Here is a 19,568-nt window from a genome sequence, read left to right as displayed (position 1 = left end):
AGAGGGCGAGTTTAGCCAAGAATCAGTTGGGAGGATGTAAAATTAAGGATATTTATTTGCGGTTGTTTTCTGGTTTAGCATCCATCACCTTTATGATGCCGCAATAAACAAACCTGGATTTTTTTTTTTAAAGTGAAAGCTCATTTACAGCAGCACAAAGACCTTATGTGCTTCAGAGGGTTACGTTGATATGACCGCTCGTAGCTGAAGCTCATTCCAATGATTTCATTCTAATTAAAGCCCCGGGTGGGCTCAGCTTGTAAAGCCATGTTCATTTCCCTCCTCACCACGCTGGCAGTTAGACAGACCCCATGGAAAGGCCTAGAGGACATTCACAGGGAGAGCAGGATGGATTAGAGGAATTATGCACACATATTTGTTGGTTTGCGTAACCATTGTGGTGGATAAATGGTCTGAATGAGGATCAGGGTAAATACAGTGTGGAGAGGATGCGTGTGTGTTTATGGACAGCATGCAGAATCAGACATTTAAAGGGTGAAGGATGGAAAAATGATCACACACTCACGTAGGTGAAATTTAGGTTGTAAGTCATTGATAGATTTACACTTCATCACTTAGCTCGTTGAGTGGTTCTGCCACGTCACCTCAATGTGCCTCTCAGTCACGGTGTTCATGAAGTGTGTGTGTTTGCTGCGGTGTATTACGTAGACTCTTTGTACTCCACCGTATTATTTCAGCAGAAGATTACAGGTACCGTCTAAATCATTCTCTGCTTCTCAACTTCTAAATATTTTCTATTTAATGACAGTTTTACTTTTGCTAACTCACACACACAGACACACACAGGCATGGAAAAGCACAGACAAATGCTTAAACAGATCTAAATCGACCATGATCTGCCGTGCAGCTGCAGTGTCGGGGACCTGACAGGCCGTGCCACCTGTCAGTCAGCGTGACGCTATCTGAGATTGGCTGCCAACACATTTTGTTCCGTGACGGACAATGTTCCAGCTCTGCCCCCCTTCTTCTCTCTTCCCTAAAGTCTGACTTCTCTCTTTCTCTCACACTCATCTTACTGTTTTCCAGACACCTTTACATTAATAGTTGTTGTTCGGTAATATGGTTGAAATTAATATTAAAACACAAATAGAAACATTTTTAGATATCAAAATATCAAGGTTTCCATTGGTGCAGGTCCATGTGTCCTAGAAGATTTCGATGTCCCAGACAAATGGGAGAAATTCCCATTCAAACACAGTTGATAGGCAGCCTGTAAAGAATGTCATCAACAAAGCACACAGGTTATAATATTTCTTATTGCTTATACATTATATAAAGTGCCCCAGGGATGACATTTTTTTGTAGAGTGATGTTGAAGTTAGTGTCGCCCTATTTCCCCTGTCAAAAAGCCAATGGAATCTTCCCATAGGATTTTGGAGTATTGCTGAAAATAAGCTCTGTGGCAAACTAATGTTTATGATACTTACACATTTTTTCCAGCAAGATAACATTCACAAATGAAGACCACTTTTATAATTTTTATAGCCTAAATGAAATAATCAAAAGTAAAAACCTAATGTTAAGCTATAAATGAACTACAACATGGTCGCATGACTAACGTGGCCACCACGGCGATGACCTTCTGAAGACTCATTTAGCCACTTGTTAGCAACCACCATTTTTAAGACAAATAAAACCTTCAAAGTTCACAAGTGGGGTATTTACTGGCATCTCTTACGTCGTAGAACAAAAAATGAAGTCTCTCAAGCTTGGTTGAAACTAGGGCATTAACGACTTTGATTTTTTTCAGGTCGACTTATCTGTCAATAAAGTCTAAGTCAAGTCGACAAGTCATTTGATGACGTCATCACATTGACACGGTGGAGGAAAGTGAAGTATCTCCACACATGTGATGTGTGTCTGTCACTCTCAAGGCCTGAACATACTCGAGCGCATTTCCGCGTTGTAGTTTCCTGTAAAAATGTCTGAAAAATCCCCGCAATGTGAAAAAATACATGCCAAGCAGTCACATGGTGCACGGAGCGGAGTCCGCGCGGACCTCCGCGAAGTCCGTTCCGCGTACGTTCCACCCGAGTATGTTCGGGCCTTCAGGCGTTTTCTCAGGCCTATCACCTTCTACGTTCTCTGCAGCCATGTCTCTTGTGTTGTTGTGGTCTTGTGTTAATTTCCCCTCTACACGCCAAGTAACGTTACCGCCCTTTTTATAAAGTGACTATGACTTTTGGTTAAGTCAAGGATAAAGTATCAGCGTAAGCCAATCAGAGGCAGCGACTACATTCCGTACACAAGCACACAGAGAGAGAGAGAGAGAGAGAGAGGGAAAAAACACACGACTTGGCGACTCCTCCCGGGGGGTGACAAGTCGACTTTTCTGTTAATGCCCTAGTTGAAACACAGACCTTATTTTATTTTTGTTTTATTAAACCAAAAACAAATCCAAAAAAACTATGAGCCAAGGGTACCAAGAGTGCAAAGACGCTAACTCATTTCCAGGTTTTAGAACTCAGTCCTCGGGTACTCTATTCCAAATAAAATAAGGCCCGTCAGTAGAATTACTTGCATAATAACGCTGCTTCAAAAACTAATAAATAAGTATAACGCTAGCTTATGCTCGTTTGGGCAATCGACTTTACACGGTGTTCCAACTGAATGTGACCTGAGCAAGCAACAGCGACAAAATCAATTTGATTGCATTGTTGTCTATTAAAATGCCTTACCTGGCCTATATCTGATTCTGACATTCTCAGTGGGAATTATTTTCACCGCACATTATGACCAGAGATATTTAAATATGTTGTATGTGACAATACAGGACATGTATGTAAAGCCACATATAACATTATGCAATTGACATTTAATGCAATTAAAAGTGTACGCAATGTGTTCCAGACAAGACTCATCAAATGTAAAGTACAAAACCTGCTAGGTCATCACGCTTTGTAAAATGCAGTATGATAATCATCACAATATGACCCCACCGAAAGTCACTTAACAATAACGTTCAATTCTGGCAAAGCTTTGTAATGAAGTATTTTTAAACACAGAAAACTTGTAAATATGCTGTGCATATTGTATGGCTATAAAAGCAGAACTGTTTTTCGATCTCCCGTCACATTCACTGAGGTCACATTTAAAAAAAAAAAAAGTAAAAAATAAAAAGGTAGGGAAGAGGAATTCAAGGTAACCTTAAAAAATATGAATGCAGAAAATGTACATGGTAGGTCCATACCAAATAGATCGAAGCTTCAGAGCTTTATTCATAACGTTGATATTCAAATTCTTAATCAACATTAAAAGGCTTTTTTTTTTGCATGTCTATTCATTCTGTTTAAACCCCGTATTTCATCCTGTGTCCAAACTGTATGCGACACGAACAAGCATCAGCAACAAAATTAGCTTGATTGCATTGTTCTCTTCTTGAATGTCCTACCTGGACTGGGCTTTTTTGAGCTGAACCTCTGTCGGACACTGTGTTTCTATTTATTCCTGTGTTTTACTTTAAAAGCACCAGAATGAATGAGGAACAGCTGATTTGCAAAGATGAAATGAGGAGCTATTTCTATGATACCTTCTCATTTCACAAGAAAAACCTAAATAAGGTGGCAGCTGGCTGGAGGGAGATTGACAGGCAGCTGAATGTTTCTGGTAAACTATCATGGCTAATAACAAGCAAGGCTACTTGCTGTCGGCTATATTGCATGTCATTTCCAGGAAATATCCCAGTGAAAAAGGTGTGTTTGCTGTTTAAAAAGTACACCACAGGGATGGGGTTTGTTTACATATTGTAACAAGGGCATATTTAACAGATTCAGTGTGGTCAGAGAGCATCAAATTAATGAGCAGTGTTCCCACGGTCATGAAATTCTTGGAGAGAAAACTGTTTTCCAGGCCTGGAAATGATTTGGAATTGAAAGAATGCTTTGGGAAAAGTTTTAAATATACAATGATCTGGATCTTGTTAAAGTACGTTCATGAAAATTTCAAAGCATGTCTAATGTTACGTGACATATGATCCCTGTATTGTGAATTTAAAATCCAGACTTGCACTACGACTGATGTGCCTGTTAAAATGTCACTGGTATCACATGATATACGTTGGCATATGCAGCAAGATGGCAGCAGGAATGTCTAATGATCAAGTAAAGTTAGCAAGCACTAGCACTTTGCTGATCTGAAAATGCCTAGTTTGTGTCTAATAATGGCGTAAATATGGCTTTCAAACGACAAATATAATACATGGCTCAAGGGAGAGGTAGACCCAAGTCGCATTGAATGTAAGCTCTGCTCCAAAACTTTTCACGTTGACATGTGGGAAGCAGCTCTGGTCAGTCATGCTAAACGGATCAAGACAACCAAAAGACTGCCAGCGTTGTCACATATTTGACGTCTGCCATAGCAAGGCCAGATTACATGACTTCCACCACCATGGCAAGCATCTGTATAGCTACAAGACAACTTCAAACAGCGCTCAAATTGCCACATCCATTGATCTGCCTCTCTATTTTTAAACTAATTAAGTAAAGTCATGGAAACAGGGTTAAATTTTACGCCTCGTTTCCACTTACGTATGTTTACGGAGATGAGGCAACCAGAAGTCCATTCATTTCTGTCGGAATCTACATGATATCTAATGTGCCTGTGAAACTCCTCCCCTCCGTAATGTCATGGTCCGGAATTTACCTCAGGTACGTTAAAAAATTGAACTTTTGCGGTGGATTTTGGAGAAACCGCATGACAGTGTGCTAGCTTAGCTGACAGGCTGCTAACTGGCTAACAGGCTATTTTCTTCATTCTTCATTCAGTGAATGTAGAGTCTGTAGGCAAACCCCGGAGATCTTGCCTCCGGAAGAAGAGTGGAAGAGCCCTGGTTTCCAGTTGTAGGCTGTTTGTAGTCTGCGTGATATTGACCAATCACGTTTGAGCTGGCTGCAGTTGCTGCCAGGTTAAACGGTCCGTGCGGTGAATTAACGAGGCGGAACATAACTGGCGTCACTGCAAAGTCTGAATCCATCACAATGGTTCAGCATATTTACTTATATATAAATGGAAGTTGGAGACAGCAATTTGCCTCCTCCGCCCAGATCAAACCGGAATGCCAAAAAATCAGGGATCTGCCCCAGAGGCTGTATCGTCGTCTGCCGGAAGTCAGACGCCGAATACAGCCAATGGGTTCCGAGAATGCTCCCCTAATACAGGTAGTTTCTATCAGGTTTCTATCCAGCTGTAAAGAAATTCACTTCCTTGCGTTGGACACTAGAGGCATCATCCGTATATTTACAGATCTGTGGACACCAGTCACATATGTAAAGGGAAACGAGGCGTTTTGAAAATTCATTGTTGAAAATATATGGGAACCCTGAGTGAATAAACCTAACCATAAATTACATTTATTCACTGAAGAATGTTGAAAAGAATGTGAAATATAAAAATACTTATTCAATTTGATGAATCACTTCTTTCATATTGAGGATTTTGTTTGAGGGTGGGAAAAAAAAAAGGGTTTTAGGCTGGTGATGTCATAAAATACAACAGACATTCAAAATTTCATTTGAAAACTTCAATAGAAGCTTTGAATGTAATAGAAAGGACATTGTAGCCCTAGCAGATGGACATACACTACATGGTATTCAGAATTTCTAATGTAGAAGGTCAACAATCAAAAGACAATTCACATAAAGAGATTCTTAGATGTCTGATAAAAAGAGATCGGGAGCTTGTCTTTGGGGAACTCTTGCTTTGTGGGGTTTTTTTTAGATACAGCACCCTCGAATCCAGTGAAGCAGGAAAAAGGGGTTTGGATGCCTTCCAGTGAGCAGCACAAGTAATTGATTTCAGCTGGTGTACAGGGAGACACAGTTCATGGGCTCAGGTCAGAGTTTCTTCTTACACCTCAGAGGAAAGACAACAAATCAAATATTTTAGTCCAGAATGTCGAAGGACCAGATCGAATGACTCGCTGGGTGAAGAGTGGACGAGTGCACTCACGATACACTGATGTATGTTCAACAGTGCAAGTGTACAGATGTGTAATGCCTCTTTGTTATAATAATATTTTAAAGATTTATACAACTTAAATTCCCGAGCTGCCTCTCCTCATGTGAAGTGTCAGTGCTCTGGATCCTATCATACATCACAGAAAATAGATCTCTGTTATGAGGATTAAAATGCTTTATCTCCTACTTCATCTTATTCAATCACCAGCCATTTTCTTACTTAGTCACATCACTAATAGTCGGTCTAAAACCACATCTGCACACGCAGTGCTACACACAGGCACAGAGATTAGCAGCCAGTGATAAATGGAAAGCAGCACAGGGCAGAGAGACGGGAAAAGAAGCCTACAGTGTCCTAATCTCATTAGCTCCTGTGTTAGCCTCACCCTCAGTAGATTAGCAGTAACTATGTGCTGAGCCAGACAGAAGGAGACAGACAGAGCAGGACCAAAGTCCCGAGGCCTGAGGAGAAAGCATGGCTGGCTCTCTTTGAGATCAGTGTTTGAGTCCACACTACAGCGAGGTTTGTCTCCAGCGTCTGGATCCCCTGTGGAGAAGCCCCTTTGGCTCTGCCTCTCCCACTCCTGTCTCGTTACAGCACTCAGAGGCACAGGCAGCTGCAAATGCCTTATCATCATAATGGAATATATTGACATTTTAAATTCCGGCTTATTTTTTTCTCTATTTTGTACACTCGTCCAGAGAAAGGGAAATATTTTCTGGATTTGTTTTTAGTCAAAGAAATAAAAAGCTGATGCCAGTCACCATGAAAACCAGTGGGCGTCCACTGTTAAATGTTAACGAGACAGCTTGATTGATTGTTGTGTCAGTGTTAGGTTTTTTCCACCTAATCACAGGTGACTGACCCAGATTAAACTGCAAAATGTCAAACTATCAAATGACCACATGGAATTAAATTTGCAATGCCAATAACTGAGGAGAGTATCAAACCAGACAACAATAAAACAGCAGTTTCAAAACAGCTCAGAAAAAAACTATGTACTTAATTGAGTCATACAAGATGTCTGTCTGCACACTTGTGTAATGTAAGTCACTTCCAGACGATGATACACAATGGCCAACACTCATAAATTGAACATTTTGTTTATAAAGAAGTGCTTCAACCTTAGAGGGCCCAAGTTGCATGGTGCTATGCTACAGGTTTATAATTCTGAAGCTCCAGTTGTCAAAAAAAAAAAAAAATGTACCTTTTGACTGAAAGCCCATTTTTCCAATAGCCTGGTATCCTGAAAACAAATGCACATTGCTTTAAAGGGCCGTTTCTCCAAAAATTTGTTTTACTCATGGCTAATTAGTCATTGCGCATTCCGACAGTGGGGAGGGCGTAACCCGCCTGAAGGCCAGAACATGCATCAAAAAATCTGCCCCTATTATTTTCAGTGTAGAAACCGAGACCACCAGTGGCAAGATGTGCATCAGCACTGCTGGACGCACGGCCCCCGGTACTTTACTCAACTGTCCTATTTCCAGCCTCACCGCTCCAGAATTTAAATGCATATTTCCCCTACTTGCTCTCTGTTTGTACACACAGCTCCCATAGCAGCTCGACTCCTATCCTCAACCCCTAATTACTGTCCCTTGTGACTCCTTGCTGAGGTCGAGAAATATCCCATGCTAAACAACCCTGAATCCCGTCATTATAAAGACAGTGGCCAAAAAAGACATTGCCTGGCAAGTCATAGCTCTGGAGATCCACTCTTCAGGTGAGAAAGATATGGAAAAGGTGGAGGAAGTGGAGATATTTCAGTTAAAGTAGTAATAGTTTTTCATGGTCGTCTGTTGACGAGCTGCAACGCAAAGCGTCCAGTGTGTGCTAGGGGCAGCACTTGACGCGCTGCTACACCGGTGTGTTTTCAGCTTCACTATGCCCCTGATTGGCTTACCCTGATATTTGTACCCTAAAGTATGGTGTGGCAGCATTCTGCATAACAATAAGTCTTGTGCTTGTGTGTGGGAGAGTGTGTAGCGTATTCTTGAAGTTATGGCCCTGTAGAGCAATGTGGTTTTGTTTCTGTGTAACTAGCTGTTGGATAAGTGGGCTTTCGGTCCAGTGGGAGATTTTTTGGACTAACAGGGCTGAGGAATTATGAGCCGTCAGATCAATAGGTCACATTAATCCTTAGTCTGATGTAAGGCATGTGTCACCTAGTAGCAATCTTAACGGAGAGTATGGAAGGGCGTCCCGTTAGGTAACAGTTTGACGACAAGAGCATAGGCAATTTACCTTTTTCCAATTCATATATATATGTATTTATGTTTTAAATTTCTCAACACACCAGAGCAACTCTTCACAACACAACAGATTCACCGTCCTAAAGTTTGCAGATGCATTGTCCTGTCAAATATAACGAATCAGAAAACATCCAGCACATTTAACCAGACATCAGGTTGTTTAGGTCTGACGTGAGGAAGGTCTTTCACAGTTTTAAATGGCTTTTCATTCATCACAAAATGTTTTCATTCAAAGCCTCTGGTAATATATAGAATCTTTTCTTCACTTGGAGCCAAAAGCTGCTGTAAATATCATGAAATGCCAAGAAAGCACTTCCCTGTATACATCCTTATTTCAAAGAGCGTCATGTCTCATCATTACTGTCTTCTGATACAAATTTCTAATGTTAAGTTATCTTAACCCTCTCCAGAAAAAAACTGCACAAGCCTTTTAACCCCCTACTCCCCCCCCCCCACACACACACACACACTCTCTCTCTCTCTCTCTCTCTCTCTCTCTCTCTCTCTCTCTCTCTCTCTCTCTGGGGTTGCCATGGTAACTGCTCAGGTCCATCCTAGACACTTGAGAAAGCAAGCTCTGAGCAGTGAGACACAGAGATGGACCAGGAGTGACACCCTGAACAGTGCCCTGATACGGGCCACAGCAGCCGCACACACACACACACACACACACACACACACGTCGCTAGATCATTATGGATATTTGGATTAGGAGAAGATATTACTGAAAAGGTCCTGTAAAGTCAAATGCAAAAAATAAATAAGCAACTTTCATCCACATGATTTGACTCTGTAGTGAATATCAGCGTTTTGTTTTGTTGACACGTAGCACACGCAAATAGGCGGAGAAACTGATTCACCTTTCATCATGATGTTTTCGCAACCGTGTCTTAAACTATCATTAAAACACAGCATACTGAGCACATCGTTGCGTTAAAGGTCATGTTTACAAATATTATCTTCTTGCTACAGAATATGCATGTTCATTATTTCAGCCAGCCGAGTCCATAATTACAGTAACTGTACGTAGCCTGCCACCCAAATGATTGTTTCTGTCCAGAGAGAAGCTTTTTAATGACTCTGATTTTAACAGCAGATTATTTTTTGCTTAAACAGCACCTTTTTACACATGAGGACTGAGAAATATGCTTATCATTATTTAGATTATACGCAAACACCTCGTTAAAGCAGCAGTTTGCATGTAAGCAAAGACATGTATTGAATTGTTTTTGATGAGTTTTGGTGTGTTCTCCTACATTGATCAGTCAGCTGCAGAGTAATGACAACAGTTGTGGGCAAGATCACATGAAGTTTAAATCATGCACAGTCGTGCTTCGTCATGACACTGCAGTCTCTGCTGCATACACACTAAAGGGCCTCCACCATGTGGATGCTTTGCTCCAAGGGACAGGTGTGAAAACAGCAAACTGGATTTAGATGGTGCAACATGCCAGATGGTTTCATGTGAGTTATGGAAGTGGACAGGAATATGTTTGCACACTTAAAATAAGCAAGTATTCAGCCAGTGTGCTAATCAGTGTTGCATATGTTCACACCTCACAAGAGCTAGCTCACAGTTCAGTTCACATAGATTAACATTAACTAGTTCATGTTCATTGTTCACAATTTGAAATTTGAATTTCTCAGTCCCCCACAAAAAAAAGTAATTCACGCTGAAGCCCTCCGCTTTTAAAATAAATGAAATCTTGTGATCATCATTCACTTGCATATATTTGCAAAGAGTGCTGGGATGCTTCAACTCAATGTGTCATTTCAGATTCATTGCCAACATTCAAACTCGTTTTTCAGACCCGGCTGATAAAATTAGCATGAAAATATGAGATTTTTTTCTGTTGAAATCTGTACTGATTTTGTAAATAAATGTCTATAAAATATCCACATGAACTGGCTTCACCAGTACATGCAGCCATGTTGTCTGAAGTGTCAATAGTACTAGAGATATGCCGGTGTTGGGTTGGCATGCCAGGTGCCATAAAACCTTGGGTACCGTAAAACAAGTGTTGTTAACTGTTGTGAGAGTGAAAAGACGCTCAGGTTCAAGTTTGCAAGTTTCAAACTGCTGCGTAAAGTTCACAGTTTTCCAAAAATACATGCATTTTCAACGAACACACTCTTTTAGCCATCATTGCAGGTGCAAGCGCAGCTACTGAAAGTGAGGCAGGACAAGAAGAAAAGAAAGAAAGTAAGAAAATAAATTTATTAAGTTATTCCGACTAAAACCGGTCTTTTAAAATACATGTAAGTACAGTAAAAGGGTAATACTTAACAAGAAAGAAATCATAGAGACTGTATGACTATGTGAGCCATGTCTTGAAAAGTGCACAGCAAGAACTATTTGCACACACCCAAGAAAAAAAGAAGAATTCACACCACACAACAATACACAAAATTTGAAAAAGTACAGCTCTGGTACATATAAGTTACCCAAAAGGCTGTCTAAACAAACATGTCGTTATCTGAGTTTTGAAAGAAACCATAGAGTCAGCAGATCGTAAGGGAGCAGGCAGAGCATTCCAAAATTTAGGTGCTACGGCCACAAAAGCTTGATCATCACGTGTCTTTACGCGAGTGCAAGGGTATTTGATCGAAGAGAGCACGCTGAAGAGTACGGGTGAAGTAGTTCAGCTACATAAGAGGGAGTCTACCGTGAAATGGTCTGTAAGTAAGAATGAGAATTTTGAACGGGATCCTGAACTCAACAGGGAGCATGTTAGCATAAACTTGTTAGTCCAACGGAAATCATACTAAATCAAAGCCGGACTGAAACACCCAGATAACGCGATTGGGAGTTGAATTACTCCTGCATGTATACAGTCAATCTGACCAAACCGGTCAAGGCACCCGTTACATGCTCCACAGTTTCCGCCCCGGGCTTTGACCCTTAAGTCGAAAGCATTGAGTGCGTAACATAAGAAGAAGACAGTAACAACATGGCGAAATCTAGATCCAGAGCTGTGCATTTTTTTGATGGACGAAATGTACAGAACTGTAAAGTTGTCCACCATGGTACCAGTTTGCTGCTAGCTAACCGTAGCTAATTTGTTTGTCAATTGTTTGGTCTGTGACGTAACAGGTCAACTGGAAAACGGTCCAATGCTAACAAGTTGACAGGGATCATATCCTCACCTATGGTAACTGAGTTGGACATACTTTGGTCATTAAATCAGTTCCCCTCCCGTGCTTGTATACCAGGACAAGGACAGTAGTCCAATTAAATGGCCTAGTTGAGCTCTAACCTTAGTGTACATGTAAACGTACTGACTGAGTTTCTTGCTTTGGCCTGGTTTAGATCAAGTGTGCCACTGCAGATGGTGCATTTGCATTATTGCTCCCCTTTTCTACTTGAAGGCTGACTTGTGTTTTATAAAGACATGGAGAAAGACCAAAAACTCAGTGTGCCTTTACCGTTTTCATGTTAATTAAATCAAATTTCACACTTAAAGTATGTGATAATGTCAGCTATTTCAGGCCACATGAAGACAACTGAACATGGGTGTGATATTTGTCAATGCTGCAGTGGTTAATAGGATAGTGTTGGTGCCCCAGAATTGTGTCATGGTAGAAAGAAAGTTGTGGAAATACTGCTTTAGGATCTCTCTTCTTCTGTCTTCTTTCAACCTTTGCTTCACATTCTCTTTTCTGAATCCTGGTCTAACTCTGTCTAACTCTGTGCAGCTGGAAATGCCTTATCTTGTGTGTCCCAATGGCCTCATAAGAGTCCTCTCTGAAACCCCTCCTCCCTTCCTCAGTCCCCCAGAGGTAAGAGCTTCTGCCTTCTCTCCCCCCACTCCGCCAGAGCATCTGCTCCCCACGCGGCAGCCTGCAGCCCTCCCTCACTCACTCTCACCCCTCTATCCACTCTCCCTCTGGTTTGCTGTGGACAGCTGAGCTCCCCACCTCCACCTCCACCTTAACAACTAACAAGCCTCCAGTATTTACCTGCCCTGACTGCATCCCAGTTCTACCCTAGGGATCGGAGACTAGGAGTCAGTCATCCTCAAATAAAGGGAAAACTGTTGGACTCCCACTAAATTTAGTAGTTTTTCTCCAAGTCTTAGAATTTCGACTCGGAGTCGAAGTTGTTTTTTGTGCAGTTTTGCTCAATTACAGGTTACAGAGTTTTAATACATGGCCTTGTGTTCCGTTAACATCATTTGGGATGTAGGGTAATCCAAGTTTACACCTTGCAAGTGTCACACTATGTCAACTGAAGGTAAACCGGTTGGCACTCAGAGTTCTCATTAGCTCTATCTTCATTCGGTTGTAGTAAAAATGACTGCCATACATGCTGACAGTTGTGGCCAAGACACACTGCAAACTGTAGGTTAATGCATGGACTGTCACTGAAGTTAAAAAAAAATGCAGAAGTCAGCTGCTTTAAAGGTTCTGTATGCAACATTCAGAGCATTAATATAGAGGCAAAGCACAATTTGCTTTGTAAAGATATAGTGGCATCCTGAGCAGAGAATGAAGTCAGGTTCCCCCCCTCCTGCATGTGTTGTAATCCGAAGCCCTTTTTACACAAAGATCCCACAATATGGCCACGAAGAAGACCCTTCGTTACGCCAGCTTTGCTTTTTTTATACAGAACCAAACAATGGCAGCATCATGTCACCCCAGCATGTGATTTCAAATAGCATGCCGGCGTTCTGCAAGCAAAATTGGGGTGGCGTTTAACACAATCGGCCTCTAGTGTGACATATGACATGCGACATACGTGTTGGCCAGCACTTTTAACAATTACAATATAGCAGTCACAGTCATTTACCATCCCTGTTAATCTGTCAGTTGATCTCATCCTCTGATGGTAAGATACTTCCGGACCTTATTGTCCCCCCCAATATGCAGACATTTACACCTAGTGTTCTTCTTTTTTGAGTTAGCTGCTAACTGCTCCTAGCTGCTTTTTAAACCTCCTGGTGGTGGGTCGCACATATAAAGCGTCATCAAAACATCACACCCGTCCCGCCCTGCTGGCCATCCCTTTAACTCAGACATTGATTTGGCGCTTTCACTACCTCCACTGCTGGATTAAAGGCGAAATCTGTCACCCCATTCCGCAATCGTACCTTTTTTTTTTTTTAACCTTTTTATATATACCCCTTTATTTATTGATTGATTCATTCATTCGTCTATGTCTAGTCTCAGCCAAACCTGAAATATAATCAAATTTCCTATAATGTCAGACAGTTAAATGCTTTAAACCGTCATTCAAAACACCTGTCAGTTTGCACGTTAGTATCTATAAAGTAGGAAAGGAAGCTATGAAAATGAGGAAATTGAGACACAGCCATGGAGTAGGCACTTCACTAACAGCAAGATAGCTCGGTCATATGCTAGTTGATTGTGGATTTGAATTAACTGCACCTTTTGTTGGAATGGGATTCCTCTTTAGATGACCTGTGTGCCTCACAGGCACTGTTTCTGAAACACATTTGAGCAGCGATGTCTGCCTCTCCTCTGTCATACATATCAAATTGTAATAGCTACAGACACACCTTTGCATTGTTTAATTGTATAATGATTCTTTTATTACATGCATCAGTTAAATCAGTGGCCTCAGATAATTACTGTACAAGTGTGAACAACCCAAATCCAATAGATCAGCAGCAGCAGTAATGTGTGTATTGTATGAGGGGCTTGTGTTATTGTCAGCAGCAGGGTGGTCCGGCAGCTGTGTGCCTCTGCGGGCCTCCCTGCGGGGGTTATTTACGCAGTTACATGGCTGCAGTTCTGCTGAGTGTGTCACATTGTACATTCACACAAACAGACAGACACACAGGTACACACACACGCACCAAGTTGCGCATACCAGCAAGTGCGAATATGTGCACAGAGAGAGAACGCATTCTGTACATAACATAAATCTATAACTGCTGTGTTACACACACTCGCAGTGCTTACACAGCGACACTTTCTCTGCCAGTACCAGTCCATTCAGATGAAGGATGATGACCCTGCAGAGGCACACAGCCTCTGAAATTAGCCACATTTATAACGGCTGTGACAAACGCGTGCATGCACACACACACACAAACACACATGCAGACATACACTGTTTCTCATTTTCTCTCATACAAACACAGTCTACCTCACTGCCTTGTTTACTGCCCGTTTCACTTTCACTTTGCTGCGTTAAACCTGTCACTGTGATGCTCTCTGCTGTACAGATATTTGTCTGGTGGCGTTACGTGTTGTGTGTTTCCTTGCCCAAATATCCAGTTTTACGTCCCTTATTCACAGGCTAATGAAAATGAATATTCCTGTTTACATGCAGTTGTGCATACTCCGATTGACGTGCACTAACATGTTGTTTATCACGTCAAAATATGGAAAAGTGGAACAGCTAGAGCTGCTTGTGCTATTTTGCTTCTTTGCTTAAAAAAAGTTCACTGTTTTCCACCGGTGGTGGACTTGCTCAACCATATGAATGCAGCCTCGCATTTCATTCCATCAGTCACCTTGTTGAAAAGGCCAACACTGCGATAGTAGTGCATATCCTAAAACCCATTGAGAGCTACACTCACCGGCCACTTTATTAGGTACACCTTTCTAGTACCAGGTTGGACCCCTTTTGCCTTCAGAACTGCCTTAATTCTTGGTGGCATAGATTCAACAAGGTGCTGGAAACATTCCTCAGAGATTTTGGTCCATATTGACATGATTGCATCACACAGTTGCTGCAGATTTGTCGGCTGCACATTCATGATGTGAATCTCCTGTTCCACCACATCTTTCACCACGATGCTCAGTTGGTACTAAGGGGCCCAAAGTGTGCCAAGAAAATATCCCCCACACCATTACACCACCAGCAGCAGCCTGAATTGTTGATACAAGGCAGGATGGATCCATGCTTTCATGTTGTTTACACCAAATTCTGACCCTACCATCTGAATGTGGCAGCAGAAATCCAGACTCATCAGACCAGCCTTGCTAACTGTAGGTGAGCTGGTTTGTGTACATGCACTGTAGACAGGCAAGAGGCCGTGTATTGCAAACTGTCCCTAATGCCGTTCTATACTCGTCCAAAGAATGCTTCTAAACCCTGAACAATATCAGCATATCCCACATGTTGTAATCAGAAAATGCTACATTCAGAAAAAGGCCTAATCCAGAATATTTAAACAAAATATGCTGTTTACATGACATGTATAAACTTAAAAATATTGTCATGTACAGAATAACAGGAATGTTAGTGTGCATGTAAACAGTGTAACATGAATCAAACAAAACCCAATAAGTCTATGAAGTAGTACTGCACTATGCCCGCTTATTTTTTTGCAAATGTGCTCTCTAATGCCTCTTTAAATATTGCCAAGACACGATAACTGCAAACCTTTCCAGAAGTCAGAGGTTAGGAGGACTAAAACTAATCTCCCAGAAATGGCAGCAGAGTTTTCGAGGCTCTGCACAGTTCGGAAAATGGCAGAGGACGATAAGTGAAAGTATTTGACCTTCTTATGCAGCTCCTTCAGCCTCGGCAGGCAGCGTTGTCAGGGTGCATCGCTGTTTCATGTTTGAAATAAATGATATTCAGTTTGTCAGTCCAGATATATAAATGTGCTGGAGCAGAGAAAGAGGTGGTCGCTTCTCTGTGTGTGTGTGTGTGTGTGTGTGTGTGTGTGTTAGAGTGCAGAGGCTTCCCCTCAGCCAGTGCCTCATCAGGGGTAATGGGCCATAATGAATCAGAACCTAATCAATGTGCATTACCATTAGGATTTATGCCCATGCTCACTCTCAGCGGCCGGGCCACAGCAGTGGACGGGCAAAATCAACATCGTTTAGCCAAAGCAGAGGAGATGCTGTCTGCAACCCACGTTGTGTTGAATCAGCCGCCTGTCAAGCCAGCATGTTCCACTTGAAGACCAGCACACACACATACACACACACACGGTTATTGAATGAGCAGGTTACGCCACCCTGGAGGATCTAAGTGACATAAAAGAAATTGATTAGTGTTGGTTAAATGCAGAGTTCCAGGAAAGGCCTTTTTTTGTTCATTACCTTGAAACATTTCTTGCGGAAATAATTCACTACAACACACACACAAATGTGTACACTCACAAACAAACTGTATGATGTTTCTGCTACTAGAAACAGGATTGCAATAACTGTTTGATATCTTAGAAATCATAAAGCCAATAGGGAGAGAATGTTATGTGTTTGTGTAAAGGTAGTTTGTAGAATGTGTACTGTACTACAGCCTGCTTAATACCTGATTTTATACTGAGCAACGCTTAAAGGATAAGTCTGGTGGTATTATGTATTTTTTATTCTGTCAACAAATCCCATGAAAAGACTAAAACCAACAATGCACTGATCCTACTGACAAGTATTGTCCTAGGGTTTTTTTATACTCGTGCTGGCTTGGCCCTGAGTCAGTTTGACTTGCGTCAGCCCAGTACAACAGGGATTTGCGTCTCCATTACAGCAGGGCTACCTGCTTGAGGTGTGTCTTTAAAGGTTCAGTGTGTCGGATTTAGGGAGACACATTGGTCTAAATATAATATAATGAATATGCTTTCTTTAGCGTATAATCACCTCAAAACAAGAATTGGGTTTTCGTCACCTTAGAGTGAGCCATTTATACCTACATAGGGATTGGGTCCTCGTTGCCCTGTAGCACCATGTTTCTAGGAGCCCAAAATGGACAAACCAAACATTGGCTCTTGACAGGGACATTCGTGTTTTCACATCGTCCACTGTAGTTAGAGGCCCCTCCCACATGAGAGCATCGGAAAAAAATCAGATTTTTTTAACGTGAAACTGCTTCATGAGTGTTTTGATGAAGCTTTATCAAAACACTTTGATAAAGTGGCTTTAATCACCTGGTCTGTTGCGGATAATTCCGCTCCCAGTAAAAACCTCCTGAACAATGAACACTGAGGGAATTCTATCCAGGAGAAGTTTCAGCTGGTTGCAATCCATAGCCCCCACCACTAGATGCCACTAAATCCCCCTAAATCTTTCACACTAATCTCTTAACTGATGACGACTTGTCTTGAGTGATGATGATTAAAAGCAACAGGCTGATCCACGGCCAAAGGTACCCAAGTAGACCTGTATTTATGTAAGAAAAGCTGCTGACAAAGAATTGCGAATTCGGTGATAAACATATTTAATATCAATAAATTCTTCATAATGAAAGTCCACCATTATTTTGTTATTTAAAAGCTTTTAAAGTGAAGTAGCAAAAATAAGAAAATGCTGTGCTTTCATCAGCTGTAACTCAACGCAACTCCATACAGCTGAAAGCAAACATGAAAATTAAAGCAGATATCTAAAGCACAAATGGCGACGCAGGAGAGAAACTAAACTCCAAACCACAGAGATTCAGTTAGAAGCTACAAAAGTTTTGAGAGCAGAACACACAGAGAATTTTAAAAATGTTTTTCTCTCACATCTTGCAACCTGCTGATGGGTAGAGGGGGTATCGTCAGGGGTTGACTGCAGTCAACAAGACGTCACCACTACCCATTTGGAGGTGGTGGGGTGCACCTTTGACCCAACTCTAGAGATGGTCAATCTCAGGTGCAGACACAACTCAGCACATTTAAACTGACAATGGAGGTGCAAATTGCCACAGCATGGTTTGACTCAGTGCCAAGGAAAAGGTCTTGTCTGTGTACCCAAAGACAGATGTATCTTATTCCTCTGGGCCACAGAGCTCCATTATCAAAAAACTATTAAAAACACATCAGTGAGACACGATTTGCACTGGGTTATGTGGTCCTTCATCACAATGAACACTGGCACTGTAGTTTATTTTAAATTAATCCTGCGTGCACCTAAAATGTTTTCCAACAGAGGCACTACCTCGGTTTGAGTGATGTCTGCAACATTTACAATATACAGTGTCCAGCTGTTTTAGAAAATCATTCAGCTGCTTTTTAAAAAGTAAAGTATAAATTTGTGACCCGTTTTTTTTAGATTTCTATCTTCAGTATGAAACCAGAGGTCTAAGGGTTGAGACTGTTACTACTGCTCACACATAACTGATAATACAGAATATTACCAGACTTGTACCTAAAAGTATTCACCTCAAAACGGTAGAAAATGTGTAATAATTGAATTGTTTATGTCAGGACTGTCTTTATTTTTTAATATGACTGCATAAAGTAGCTCAGGATACTTCACTGATTCTTTCACATCAGTATTTAGTTGATCTGTGAAATACTCCCATCTTTATGTTAGTGTTGTTGTGCTTTAACCTCTGATGTGTTATTTTGAGTTGAAGCATGTGTGTGTGTGTATTTTGCATGCCATTCTTCAGTGTGAGCTGTTGTCGTAGGTTTCAAAGTTGTTTCCTCATATGTAGAAACACAGCTTTGTAGTTTGTCCTCGCTTTCCAGTGAGATCTCTCTCTTTCTACCTCAGCCTTCTTTCTGTGTGTGTGTTTGTGTGTGTGTGTTTGGACTGTGTGTGCCGCTGCGTCCTGCCTGCATTGTGACGTCCCCCGAGCTGTGCCATGTGTTGTCATTTTCTGTTTAACAGCACTTTTCTTTTCCCCTCTTTCCCCCTTTTGTCCCACCTTCTCTCACCGCCCACTCTGTTTTTGTCCCCCCGTTGACTGTGTGCAGCCGTGTTGTGCTCAATCCTGTGCCGTGTTGATTTTTTTGGACCCCCCTCCCCTCACCCCCGGTGCTTCTCTTGTGGTTTTTGTTTTTGTTCTTATAGTTGCAGGACCCCCGCATGTATGATCAGGTCTATAGGTACTTAGACCTTCCAGGGCAGGTATGTGAAAATACAGCGATTTATTTCAAAACACTGTGTGTGATTTCTGCTACAGCAGCTCGCTGCTCAGTTTCTTTACAGCCGTGTGTGTGTGCGTGTGTGTGTGTGTGTTGACAGTCAGTCATGCTGAAGTCTGGATAGCAGGGAGTGTTGTTTGTCAGTGGACTGGAGTAAATATGTTAAAATCTGCCCAAATTGTCACTTCTTTCTCAGCTCGATGCATCAGTAAAAACTTTACATTGATTTGGTCCAAATCAGGCAATGAGCACTCCCTGCTCTCAAGATTGTGCGACACTATTTTCTTAAATGTAGTTTATAATGTATATACGTTTTGGCAGTAGCTGCTTTGTAAAATGGAGGTGACTTGTTTAAGAGGAATAATTATGTAGCACATGTGGGAGCATTTAGCATCAGAAAAGAGTGTGAATGTCCAGAGTTGGCAACGTAGATCGATGTTTATCATATGGATTTGACTGTGTGCGTGTATCATAAAGTGCTTCTTTTACTCAGGTTTCTCTTTTCACCATCTGTAGCCTGAGCCTGTTGTTATAGCGCAGGCAGTCACTGTTTGTTTCTCTTATAAGA

At 41.5% G+C, this 19,568-nt stretch overlaps 2 protein-coding genes across 6 annotated transcripts in view; both read left to right on the top strand.

Annotated features, from left to right (window-relative positions):
* The window catches only part of mettl24 (methyltransferase like 24), a 356,006-nt gene that overhangs the window by 192,424 nt on the left and 144,014 nt on the right, over positions 1–19,568 (top strand). The window lies entirely within an intron of this gene.
* Positions 1–19,568, top strand: part of wasf1 (WASP family member 1) — a 113,626-nt gene that overhangs the window by 80,369 nt on the left and 13,689 nt on the right. For 3 of the 4 annotated variants that reach the window (XM_049589411.1, XM_049589408.1, XM_049589409.1), the window contains exon 6: positions 18,927–18,983. The exons of the other annotated variant lie outside the window; for it this stretch is intronic. In XM_049589411.1, the coding sequence (XP_049445368.1) occupies positions 18,927–18,983 (57 nt within the window). The remainder of the gene's footprint in view (positions 1–18,926; positions 18,984–19,568) is intronic. 4 annotated transcript variants of the gene reach the window in all.

The sequence above is a fragment of the Epinephelus fuscoguttatus genome, linkage group LG11 (genome assembly GCF_011397635.1).
Source record: "Epinephelus fuscoguttatus linkage group LG11, E.fuscoguttatus.final_Chr_v1".
Taxonomy (NCBI): domain Eukaryota; kingdom Metazoa; phylum Chordata; class Actinopteri; order Perciformes; family Serranidae; genus Epinephelus; species Epinephelus fuscoguttatus.
The sequence above is the reverse complement of the archived record's forward strand: the minus strand, read 5'-3'. Positions and strand labels throughout refer to the sequence as shown.